The 12,780-nt window shown below is 35.5% G+C and overlaps 2 protein-coding genes across 5 annotated transcripts; one reads left to right on the top strand and one right to left on the bottom strand.

The window, feature by feature from the left end:
• Positions 1 to 500: 500 nt before the first annotated feature.
• Positions 501 to 8,376, top strand: LOC112507962 (carbon catabolite repressor protein 4 homolog 1-like). Of its 4 annotated transcripts, none has more exons than XM_025112719.1 (13): positions 501 to 739; positions 946 to 1,104; positions 3,450 to 4,203; positions 4,533 to 4,619; positions 4,696 to 4,779; positions 4,853 to 4,939; positions 5,100 to 5,186; positions 7,177 to 7,230; positions 7,359 to 7,450; positions 7,551 to 7,665; positions 7,741 to 7,888; positions 7,963 to 8,112; positions 8,205 to 8,376. In XM_025112719.1, exons 2-12 carry the CDS (start codon positions 947 to 949, stop codon positions 8,106 to 8,108), a joined length of 1,812 nt encoding a protein of 603 aa, XP_024968487.1. In that variant the 5' UTR covers positions 501 to 739; position 946; the 3' UTR covers positions 8,109 to 8,112; positions 8,205 to 8,376. The 4 variants fall into 4 exon arrangements, with proteins under 4 accessions (XP_024968487.1, XP_024968485.1, XP_024968489.1 ...); XM_025112717.1 differs by having other exon boundaries at positions 927 to 1,104; XM_025112721.1 differs by lacking the exon at positions 501 to 739 and having other exon boundaries at positions 746 to 1,104; positions 3,450 to 3,751; positions 4,007 to 4,203.
• Positions 8,377 to 8,666: 290 nt separating this feature from the next.
• On the bottom strand, positions 8,667 to 10,817 carry LOC112507963 (probable protein kinase At2g41970). The gene is made up of 8 exons (XM_025112722.1): positions 10,722 to 10,817; positions 10,433 to 10,619; positions 10,118 to 10,362; positions 9,919 to 10,045; positions 9,584 to 9,839; positions 9,371 to 9,503; positions 9,201 to 9,287; positions 8,667 to 9,129 (listed from the first exon to the last, which is right to left on the bottom strand). Exons 2-8 carry the CDS (start codon positions 10,533 to 10,535, stop codon positions 9,019 to 9,021), a joined length of 1,062 nt encoding a protein of 353 aa, XP_024968490.1. The 5' UTR covers positions 10,536 to 10,619; positions 10,722 to 10,817; the 3' UTR covers positions 8,667 to 9,018.
• Between the last annotated feature and the right edge of the window lie 1,963 nt (positions 10,818 to 12,780).

The following is a 12,780-nucleotide window of genomic DNA, read 5'->3' as shown; positions in this document are numbered from 1 at the left end:
ACCTTAATTGATGTATTCATAGCTAAATGTAAATTATGGCAGATAACAATAATCTGGGTTGGAAACTGATGAAGCCACATTTTGTTGGAAAATATGGCAGATAGCAAACTATGACAGATTCAACCTTTTAATTTGTGAGTACCAGGTTTGAACAAAGCATAAAGTATATGATAACAATGTTAAGGACCTATTTAATAAGTTTTAAAAAATATAAGGATTTTTATTGTTAAAAATATAAACATCCAATAAATCGAAAATTCTAAAAGTTTATTATTTAAAGTGGGGGATTATTTAAAAATTGGTTCTTTAAACAAACATGATTCCATTTTAATATTTTTAAAAATAGAATAATAAATAATAAATAATAAATAATAAATATAGTAGGAAAGTAAAAGTAAAGTGAGATTTGTTTTATCCATTCCCAGATTTACATAGAAATAGATATATACAAGAAACTGTGACGAGAGACCCAATAGACAAATATTGCGTCTTCTTCTTATCTGTGCTTGTAAAACCCCAAATATAACACGCCCTTTCAAACCCTAATTCTCATTCTTCTATATACTTCCTCTGATCAATCACTCACTCCATTTTCTTTTTCTTTTTCTTTTTCTTTTTCAATTCCACTTCTCATTGTTCGTTCGAATAGAGAGAAAGAGAGAGAGCCCCCTCCTTCAGGATCTCTGGGTGCAGAAGAAGCTTGTTCATCGATCTTGGAATCTTGGTTAAATTCAACAAGGTTTTTTTTTTTTTTTTTTGATTTTGAAAAAGAAAATCAAAAGATTGAGGAAGGCTGGCGCGTGTCAAAGATATGTAATGGCGGATTCGCCAGATGTCCGCCACGTTTTCTTGCTGGAATTCGTCATCATAATTTTACTTTCGTCTTCGTTGTTTATTAAATTGGGGTTAGGGTTTCTTGACAGTAGTTCTTGTTGTGATTAAAAGCATGCTGAGCGTGCTGAGAGTGCACCTCCCGTCCGATATTCCGATTGTGGGTTGCGAGCTTTCGCCCTACGTACTTATACGTCATCCTGATAAGACTGTCTCCACCGAGGATGTTCCCGAGTCTTTGCCAATTGAGGGCCATTTCTTGAGATATAAGTGGTTAGTGATTACTTCTTGTTGGCACTCTTTAGCCTTTTTCGATCACTAATAAATGCATATTGTTTAGTGAAACTATAACTGTTTGATTTTAGTATTTTCCCATTAATATGTTGTGACGTGGCATGTTTACTTGAATATGTTCTCTTTGCGGTTTGAATGATAGTGTTTTTAGAAATTCTTACGATTTATTCATTTCATGGAAAATGGATTTCTCATCTACAATAGTGTTGGAAGTTTGTGTGATGACAAGTTTGGTTAGGTGCTCTTGTTTTGCTGAATATTGATAGTTGGGACTTTGTCTGTAGTTTGTGAGCGTCAGGCGAGTGAACTTTTTAGATATGATAATTGGTCTTGATCCTGGATCAGCGTGTTAGTCTTTTAGCAATATGGAACATATTCATCAAGACAGGCATAATGATAGGCACACCATATAACACAAAGTAGGTGCTTTTATACTGTAAGACAACGGAGTTTAGGATTTCTATAAAAAGTGATTACTGATTAGGAGTATGAGCGTCCTTTTTGGGTTTAATTTAATTTGTGGTGTTGTAGGTTTCTTTGGATTGACAAGAGAGTATAGCTTTCTTTCATAGGATCTTTCGGATAAGATTTAATTACTTCTTCATCATGTTGTTGAGGATGATGGCTGTGCAACTTGATATTTTCAAGTTAAAGCTGACCATAAGAATAGGCGACTCCTTATTCATATTGTTGTAGTATGCATACATGAAAATGGTAGGGTATGAATCACCTTCAAATTGGAGGCTTATTAATAGAACTTTGAGTTCTAAAACTTTACTCCCTTTTGCCGTCTTTAGTTTGAACTTCGAACCATACAATTTGACGGGCTTGCTTGGTCTTATGCATGATAGTGAGTTTGAAAAAATATAACATCTGTCTGTATATGTATATACACATACATATGTGCATAGTGTATTTTAATCTGTAATAGTACTGTAGGCATTAGTCAATGTTGGGAGTGGTTAGGCTCTTGTACGCAATGCAGTCATGATCATGACTGAAATGCTGAAGGATGCAGGGTCATGAGGCCATGATGTTTATCTGTAAATCTTGGCAATATTTTAGAAGAGCGAGATCTTAACTGTATATAACTGCAGGCCACCTGTTTGTTCTAATATAACAGCCCATATTGAAATTAAGTTTGGACCACAGAAGGTTTGTAGTTTGTGGTTCAACAGGTGCACATGAACAAGATCATATTTCTCTGCACCCGCTTTGTTCCATTTTGTTACACTGCCTATTCAACTTTTTGATTGGAATAAATACTCTTGTGAACACTTTTTGGTGATGTACTTTAGTGTTAAGTTTGATGTGAGTTGAGCTGTCATTGTGGTGGTTTTTGTTTAGATTTTTCTGTAGTTGGAAAGGGAAGTTTCTAAACTTCGTGCTATGAAGGAACAACATACCTGGTTATGGACATTCCCAACTTGAAAATTTTGTATGTGGTTTCTGGTTGATTTAATCTGACCTGTGTTAGGTACTCTTGCATTCTTTGGACTATTACTTACAAACCGGAAGTGTTGCACATTTGAATAACAACCAATTATGTTGTGTTACTGTGAAACTATACCAGAACAATTTAAAAAACTCACATAATGTAACTTTGTTGGCTACTTATTTCGAACTGTATTGCAAGGATCAAGATATTCATCAACACTGGGAAAGATAATAAATGAAATTTTGGTGGATGTAAAATTCACGGGTAGCTATAATGTTAAAATTTATGACCCTATTCATTTCATTTTGCATTTTGCATTTTGCATTGTGATATCATTCTAGCTTTGTGAAAGTTGTAAGATTGCATGGTGATCTTCTTATTTTTGTAGAACACAAGTATGATAACTGAGCATATAGACTGATTATTGGAAATAACTTGTGAACATGAGATGGTATTTTAAGTAATGTTGGTATTGGTTTTGCAAAATTCAAAACCTTGAGGAGTGCACTAGTGTGGTATTACCCTTGGTTATCAAGAAGCTCTCCACCATTAGTTTATAGCTTGACATTAGGGATGATGGCTGAATCTGCTTCCTTAGTGTTAGGCATGTTAACATACTTGTTCAAACAAAGGAAAATGCCCTTATATTATTGGGATACCTCCCTATACCCAAGAAGCACTTCAAACTTCTGACACTTTTCATTTGTAATTTGTTACTGATGATGAATTTCATTGTTGCTATCCCCTTCGGGTCATATATAGTTGTTACTGTTTCATTGATAGTATATATGATCAGTGATGGCACATGGCCTTAATTATTGAACTCAGTATGTAGTGCTCATAACTTCATATTACCAATGTTTTCCACGTTTATCCGGTCTTGCAGGTATCGCATACAAAGTGATAAGAAAGTTGCTATCTGCAGTGTACATCCATCAGAACAAGCCACTTTGCAGTGCTTAGGCTGTGTTAAAGCCAAAATACCTGTCGCCAAAAGCTACCATTGCACTCCTAAATGTTTTTCTGATGCATGGCAACACCATCGTGTTCTGCATGAGCGTGCTGCTAGTGCTGTTAATGAAAATGGAAATGAAGAGGAGGATATATATGGACGATTCAATAATGGAACATCTGGGGTGAATAATACAAGTCTATCTAGTGTGCAAGCCATCTCTGGCCTTGCAAATGGTACAACACCATTATATCCTGCTGCATTTACACAGAGAAATGGTGGTGAAACTTGGTTTGAAGTTGGACGTTCCAAAACATACACACCCACAGCAGATGATATTGGTCATGTTCTTAAGTTTGAATGTGTTGTGGTAGATTCAGAAACAAAATCGCCTGTTGGACATCCAAACACTATATTAACATCACGTGTCATTCCAGCTCCATCCCCAAGTCCAAGACGATTAATTTCAGTCACCAATGTTGATGTGGCAGGGAATTTGGATTTAGAAGGGCGTCTTTCATCTGCCGGAACTTTTACTGTGCTTTCATACAACATTCTATGCGATTCATATGCTACCAGTGATTTGTACGGTTATTGTCCTTCTTGGGCCCTTTCTTGGCCTTATCGCAGACAGAATTTGTTAAGAGAAATCGTCGGCTACCTTGCAGACATTGTTTGTCTTCAAGAGGTATGTGAGCATAGTTGAAGCATTATATTTAGGATCTATTATGCCAGCTTATTTCATTCTCATTGCCATCTTAAAAATCTGAAGAACCTTTTTTATACTAAAAGCTTGGTGTTCACAAATTATCCATGTATATATTCTATAGAATCTACATTGCACTTTCATACAGAGTGGCTTATAGCTGTCTGTATTCTTCTATCTTGAAATTTCTTATGATTACATTTAGAGAATTTCTTGTTCTAATTAGCCCTGTTCCTTTGTTTTCCTCTTCTAGAAGTTATACTTTTATTTCATGAAAGGATTTGCTAAGTATGCTATCAGCTTCATTTCAGGTACAAAGCAATCATTTTGAGGAATTTTTTGCCCCCGAGCTAGACAAACATGGATATCAGGCTCTTTTCAAGAGGAGGACTTCCGAGGTTTGTTTGATGAACCTTTCTCCTATCAGGCATTTTTAAGATTTCTGCCTGATATTCTTATTGTTATTTTGTGCAGGTTTTCACTGGCAGTATTCAGACCATTGATGGATCTGCTACTTTCTTTCGTAGAGATAGATTCTCACATGTCAAAAAATACGAGGTATGTAGGTTACCTGATATAGATGGTGCATTAGTATCTCATCTTCTAATAGTACATAAGATTGCGTGCGCAGGTTGAGTTCAATAAAGCTGCACAATCTTTAACTGATGCTTTGGTTCCTAATGCTCAGAAGAAAACAGCTTTAAATCGATTGGTTAAGGTAGATTGACCACTCTCTCTCTCTCTCTCTCTCTCTCTGTCTTCGCTTCTCCCTCCATCCCATCTCTATTTGTATATCTCTCTTGTTTCTCTATTTTTGTGTTTCCAGTTAGGTTGATTCAGCTTGCCATTTCTGATGAGAACCTTCTGGTTTTTAATAGGATAATGTTGCACTAATTGTTGTTCTAGAAGCGAAGTTCAATAATCAAGGTGTTGACAATCTTGGGAAGAGGCAACTTGTTTGTGTGGTAAGATACAACAACACAGCTTTTATTTCTTTCTGTGAACTGTTGAAAACTGGGATGCTCATTTGCACTTTGCTCGCTGTTGGCTTACTATCAGTATGGCATCATCTGTTCCGATGCACATGTTGAATCTGTTCTTAAATCTTGACGTCAATAAGCGATGCAGAGTGTGTGATTGCATGCATATGAGCTACTGAAATTTGTGCTTTATGGTTTTGCAAGTTGATCATCAATTTAGTAGGTGGTATAGTAGTTTAGCAACTGTATTGGTATTTTGGACTCGTATGGCACTTCCAATACAGAAAATGAAAGAGACAGTGCGTGAGAAACAGTTGGGCGAAAGGCACTGGAGCTTTTGCTGCCTTTTTTTTTGCATTAAAATAAAAAATAATACAAATGTAGCAAATGTATGATCATAACTACGTAAAGTGTTCACATCAAATTATAAAATATCATTTATCTTTCTCTATCATGCCATTTCATAGGGTGTGGGAGGGAAAGATTTAAATAGAGACACTTGTCTTTTCTACCTCATCTAATTTTACGTCTCAACATCCGTTGCCTTTAAAAGTTAGGTGAAAACTGTGTATCGGGATTGCAATATAAAAAACATTACGAAGTTTGCAGAAGACCCTTTCAATTTTCAGTAAGGTCATTGGGCATCATTGAAAAGAGAGACACATACACAGTATCCCATCTACCTCTATTAATAACTTTCACATATATATGTATATATATACATATATAAAATCCATGTGCTGAACAGCAGCTTCCCAGTATCTTTCTTGAGCCACTTGTGCACCTTATACAGACTGGTCAAATGGCTATGCCAGCAGACAGTTGGATTGAGCAAATAAACTCTTAACATTTATGAACCAGTGATCTTCTTTGTGGACTCTGAACCTGTTTTCTGAATCACAATGCAAGAAGACCATATCAGAAGCACCGCTAGAGCCTACAGACCTTCAATGACTTGTGTTTCATTCTTTTATTCCTGTAACTTGAAGCTTAGCTTGATACTAAATAGCTGCTGGTGCTCTTAGAAAAAATTATCTACTTGCAAAACTAGTTCTTTTACATATCATAACCCACTTCTGGTGGAATTTGGGAAGTTTTTGATTATTAATATTATTTGACAATTATATCATTGTTGTTTGTTGGTTGCTTGGTACAATCTATCACTTAGTTTGTTGGCAACTTATCCGGACCACGATTTGGACTGTACAATCTGGTGTGTTCATGCACCCAATCATGGACTGGCTGTGAATCAACTCGTTTAAGCAAGTGCGTGAAACTCTACAAAATGATAGGAATAGGAACAAAGAAAAGTAATCGTCTGCTAAATTGCTCATGGAAAATTTGGTTAAGGAAGATTTAAACAAGGTTTACATTTGAGTGCTTTGCAAAGAGTGGCCTGTTTGTTTGGCATGTTTCACCTGTCCCTATTTTCGTTTCTGGGAGGTCTCTGCTGATTCTTGTTCTGGATATCAGATAAGAGAAGAGTGACCAAAGGAAAATATGGTTTTCACCTGTCCCCGTTTTTTGTTATTCGGTGGTATCTGCTGATGCTTGTTTTGGAAGAGAGAGGTTGGTTAAAGAAAATATGGAAGTGGGAGAGAAGTATGTGATACTTCAATCTTTGAGGTGTAGGCCTGTAAAACCTGTGTCTGGAAGGAGAACTTGGTAACGGATGGTAGAACCTTGATCTGTTGTGAAGGCAGAGAAATGTGCAGAAGTCAACTGTTGATTCCAAGCTGAGAAAACTCAGTTCGAGCATGAATAATTGTTCATGATGTATGTTAATGTGACTTCTAAATTATTTATTGGTGAAATGCATAGTGTGTTATGTCCATAAGCATGATTATTTTTTCTTTGTATAGGGAGATGTTATCTACTTGTTCATCTTGTTACTTGCCTCATGTCCTTGAAGTGTTCCAGTTCTATTTCATCCTCCAATTTTGTTCTATCCTTTTTGTTTGTCTTTGGAGTGTAGGCAAATACCCATGTGAACGTTCAACATGATCTAAAGGATGTGAAACTATGGCAGGTTGTTCTCTTCTCCCATATCTGTCTTTGTATTTGTTTTTCTTTGAAATTTTTACATGATGAAAGGAAAAATAATTCTGTCTTTTAGTATTATTATTTACAAAATCTTTGTGGTTGGCAATGCTGAAGGTTCACACTCTGTTAAAAGGATTGGAAAAGATAGCTGCCAGTGCAGATATTCCAATGTTAGTCTGTGGCGACTTCAATTCAGTTCCAGGAAGGTCTGGTGTATTTCTTTGGTCATGTATTTAGGAAAATTCTGAAAAAACCATTATTACTTTACTATCTTTATTGAATCATATGTATTAAACTCAATTGCAGTGCTCCTCATGCACTTCTTGCAATTGGGAAAGTTGATCCGATGCATCCGGAATTAGCTGTAGATCCTCTTGGAATTTTGCGGCCTGCCAGCAAACTGACTCACACTCTTCCCTTGGTAGCCTACACACCGTCAACTATTGACTTTCATTTCTTAGTGGTTTTTTTAAAATGTGATTGCATACTTTTGCAGGTAAGTGCATACTCATCTTTTGCTAGAATTGGGGTTGGTCATGGTTATGAGCAACAGAAGAGGAGAGTGGACCCTAATACAAACGAACCCTTGTTTACAAATTGCACAAGAGACTTCATTGGCACCCTTGATTACATCTTTTACTCAGGTATGTTATTATTTGCATGAAAATGAATCAAGAACTACAAGAATACAAAAAGCTAATAGTTTGTATGGCTTCAGCGGATAGTTTGAGTGTGGAATCATTGTTGGAGCTTGTGGATGAGGATAGCTTGAGGAAAGATACAGCACTTCCTTCTCCAGAATGGTCCTCAGATCACATTGCACTCTTGGCTGAATTTCGATGTAAGCCACGGACACGACGTTAGGCAAGTAAGTATCCATATAATCTTATGTCTTTCTTACTTTCTGCTGTTTTATTACAATTGATCCAAATAATTATGTCATCATTGTTGTGCGTGCAGATGAGGTTGAAAAACTAAATAATGGCGAAGAAAAGTAAAAGGACAGCATGTAAGTGAAAACTGTAGATGAGTAGTGTTTGTAGGGAATTTGTGCAATGATCTACTACTCTGTATCATGATACCCTTGACTCAGAAAAATCGATCGATCATGTTCAGTTCAGTTTCTTTCTGTTTTTCTTGTTTTCCTTTTTATTTAATAGAGATATAATTCCAGCAGTGATGATCCATCATGGCTTTGTGGGTTGGGGAAATAGGTGAAGGAAGAAGAAGGGATCTCAGACATTTTTTTTGTTACTATTCAAATTGGTTACATACATACCCCACATGGAGGAAAGTGATTTTCTTTTATTGTTTGTGTTCTAGTTCCATGGGAATTGATAACGTATTATCGTTTTGTGTTAATTGCAATGATTCGGCTTCTGGCAAATTCCATGGCTGGTGAGGTTTAAACTATTGACCTCTAGGAAGGCTGGGTTCAAAATCTTTAAATTCGTTTTAGTTGATATCCTAAATTACATGTATAGATTGTATCAAACCAAATGAGAATTAAGTTGCAGGAATTTAGAACAACACCAACACTGGGTTCATCTAATCTATTATTGTAGTAAACATGCAGATGCATCAAGATTGTTGTTACATATGCTGAAGAAAACAATCAAATGAAAAACTTTGGATACATGGGATTTTTTAGTTGTGTTTATCGTTATCTTAGCAACAAAATTGTCGTTTTTGGTTACACAAACCAACCGACCAACCAACCTGGTTCCTGCTTGCTGGTCTAATAATATTCACAAAGGTCAAGATTGATCCTTTCTCAGCTTGCTGGTTTGGAGGTGAGAAGTGGCTGCAATGCTTTCACCACAATTGTCATATTTGGCCGAAAATCTGCCTCATATTGGACGCACAATGCCGCAACTGCTGCCAACTGATGATCAAACTCGCCTTTGTTATTTGATATTTTCATTCTTTACTACTGGAAATATGAAAAAGAAATACCTTAGCAACTGCCTTTGGAGGGTAATCATTGTTTAATTTGGGATCAACACATTGCTTCACTTTGTCCTCACTCAATCTTGGAGTTGCCTGTTACATACAAACCAACTGTTCTTCATTCAATACTTAAAAATCAAATGTAAAACTCGTTTTTGGGACGAATGTAGACACACCCAAGTAACAAGACTCTGTTGTCCTTTGGGCATTGTGTGATCCACCGGTTTCCTTCCTGTCAAAAGTTCTAAAAGAACCACCCCAAAACTATACACATCGCTCTTCTGTGTTAGCTGTCCTGTCATTGCATATCTGAATACAAAACACATCAATATTGTATTTGAACGAAAAAAGCGCAACCATTTGTGATGTACAGAAATATTAAGGCTTACTCAGGAGCATGGTAGCCAAAAGTACCCAAAACTCTTGTTGAGTGCAGCCGAGCTGCGTTTTCAGAAGATACATTGCTCAAGCCGAAATCGGCTATTTTGGTTTCATAATCATCAAAAACTAGCACGTTGCTGGACCTTATGTCACGATGAACTATTGGAGGCTGAACCTTTTCATGTAGATATTCAAGACCTCTTGCTGCACCATAAGCAATCTTAACTCTCTGGCCCCAGTCCAGAACATTCCCACTCTTATTCCCTAAACATCAAACCCATATAAGAAAGAAAAGAGATCTCATCAAATTCCAGTAAAAGAAAAAGAAAGATAACATGGTTACCATGCAAGATCTCATGCAAACAACCCATGGTTGCATATTCATATAGCAAGATTCGATTATTTTTCTCCAGACAATAACCGCGTAATTGAGAAAAATACGGATCTTTAAGTCTTGAAATCATGGATATCTGCAACAAGAGAACACACATATTACATTACAGAAAAAGAAACATGATTTGATGATTCGTTTGATCTTGGACCTGTTCTGTGAAATCGGTGTCGGGGTCTGGCAAAGTGCTGGTATCCAGCTTCTTTATGACTACTTCTTCCCCATCGCTTAGCTTTCCGTAGAAAACCCGACAATTTGTGCCTTCTTCAATCAAAGCTTTTGAACCAAAATTATCTGTCATCTTATTCAGCTCATCCAATGTCAAGCATGGTGCTTCAATCGGCAAGGCTTTCTGAGGACCTCCTGTCTTTGCAGCTCTTGGCTCTCTCATGCTGCCTAAATTCAACAATTATAATGCATAATAAATTTACATTTATATCTTAAGATCCAAAGAATTGATTAATACCTCCTCCACCATAAGGTACTCCACGAGGTGGTACTGTATTACAATTGTTTGATGCTGCATCCTCTGGTTTGGGCTCTTTCTTCTTCTTACAACAGCACTGCATCCTTCAACAATGGCGGACACAGAAATAATCTCTCTCTCTCTTTCTCTCTCTTTCTATCTATCTATGATTTTGCGCAATTGAATTCTGCATTATTCAAATGATATGAATCAATGAATCCTTACGAGTAAAATCTTAACCAAAAAGGGGTTAAAATCAAATGGAAATGACAAAGGAAAAGCATAATACCCCATAAGCATGTAATAAACAATGAGAACGAAATTGAAAAGGCGAAAGTAGAAAAGGAAAATAGAGGAAGCAGGGGGGCTGATGCAGGAAGAGAGAGAGAAATCAGAAATGGCTTCTTTTCCTGTTTCTCTCTCCTCACCCTCACCGGATTGCGAATGGCGGAAACAGACCTTTTATCTGCTTCACGTCCGATCCGGTTTCTGTTTTCGGGTCATCAACCCCTAAAACTACGTGCCTCCATGTTTCCACCTTTCTTCTTTCTTCACTTGTTTTCTTATTATTAGCTTCTCTTCACATACAAACTAATCCACCCACCCTATTCGATATCATCGCATAATCTAGAAAATGATAATTTTGTAAAAAAATAATTATATCTTTGTTTCTTATAGTAAAATGGTGTCATTGTTTGAAGATAAATTTTAGGTACGTCTTTGGCTGGACGTTGGGTGAAACATTAGTTGTTCAACTTTAATATAAATATACTGATAAGTTAGATGACAATATAAACAACTATTTTTTTTTGAAATATTACTTTATTTAAGCATTATCTCGATTTAGTTTAATATTAAAGGTTTTGGAAGGAGATGATCCCGGTTACGTTTGACTTTGAACAAGTGTTTCCGAGTGATACCCATGCAAGACCGGTCCTAAGATTTTTGATGTCTTGTGTGAAAATAATAAAAAATGTTCTTAAGCCTATTTTTTTTTAAGCCAATGAAACAACGAAACATTCGATTTTTTAAAAGAGTTTAGAAGCTATTCAAGCTAAGTATGTCATCCTCATGTTGATTTTTATTAATTATAATTAAAAAAATACAATGGAGGGACATAAAAACCAAAACTCCGAATACAAAATATAAAATGATAAAAAGATAAATTCTGAATTAAGATCGTGCTTCATTCTTTTCCAATTTTCCTTTTTCCAAATTAAAATTAGCAAAATAAAAATTTTATTTCAATATATAGGACTTAAAAGACAAGGAAAACTATAATCAGTTTTTAACTAAAATAGTAAATTACATCTAAATTACTGTTATAGTAAACAACAAGTAAAACTCAAAAGTTACATGTCTAACGACTAAAGACTAATTAAGGGCCTATCTGTTAGCAACTTAATAAGTGTAATAGAACTAACAGCTTATTCATTCAACTATGCATGACTGTTTCGTAGTGGCTTAATGATATAGAAAGTGACTTATCCATTAAGCTTCTAGGGGAGCTTTATATAGAAAGCCAAGTTTTTTTTTTTCATACATGTCATTCCAACTAAAAAAACGCTCCTTACATATGGAGAAAAAAACTCTCCCAAACAAAAACTTTTCCAACTTATACAAACAAATTAATTCATACAGACAACCTTATACAAATAAAAACTTTTCCAACTTTCCAACTTTTCCAACTAGGCCTTGGATCTGTTTTTATAGTTAAAGTTCACTTTTCCAATTCTTAAATTATTAAACTCCAAACTAGTAATAAATGACAACTTGATGCCCCTTTAGGCTTTGATGCCCTGTATGGCCGCACGAGCTACACGTGGCCAGGGTCAGCCCTGTACCCACAGTTTGATAGGTGAAAAGAAGTTATACAAAAAACCCATAAAGAAAAAGGGGGAAAAGCTTGTTGATATGTTATAATCAATTCTAAAAGCCTTGCATCGTTATGGCCATGTGATTCAAGGCTCATGTCTCACGTTACGTTAAATTTGTGGCATATCATGATCTAATGTATGATTTTAGTTCTTTATTTTTTTAGTTTTTAGTATACAATATAATTTAAAATGTTTAATATGATTGATTTATTGAGTAACCAGAAGAGTACTCGTGCAATGCAGCGAGACACATCTCGATTTTAATGTTCTATTTTATTATTTGTCTCTATCGATGTTATAATACGGATTTATGTGTTTTTAAGAAATCAATAATGATTTTATTTTTGAATAAAATATAAATTTGAAGATATCATAAAATTTTGAAAAAATATATCAATGTTAATATCAAATCAACTATTTAAAAGTTCTCATTTTTTATGTAATTTTCTTAATTTTTTTATAATAATTTAA

The sequence above is a fragment of the Cynara cardunculus genome, assembly GCF_001531365.2.
Source record: "Cynara cardunculus var. scolymus isolate 2C chromosome LG 2, CcrdV1, whole genome shotgun sequence".
Taxonomy (NCBI): Eukaryota; Viridiplantae; Streptophyta; class Magnoliopsida; order Asterales; family Asteraceae; genus Cynara; species Cynara cardunculus.
Note: the sequence above shows the minus strand (reverse complement) of the source record. Positions and strands in the feature narration are given on the sequence as shown.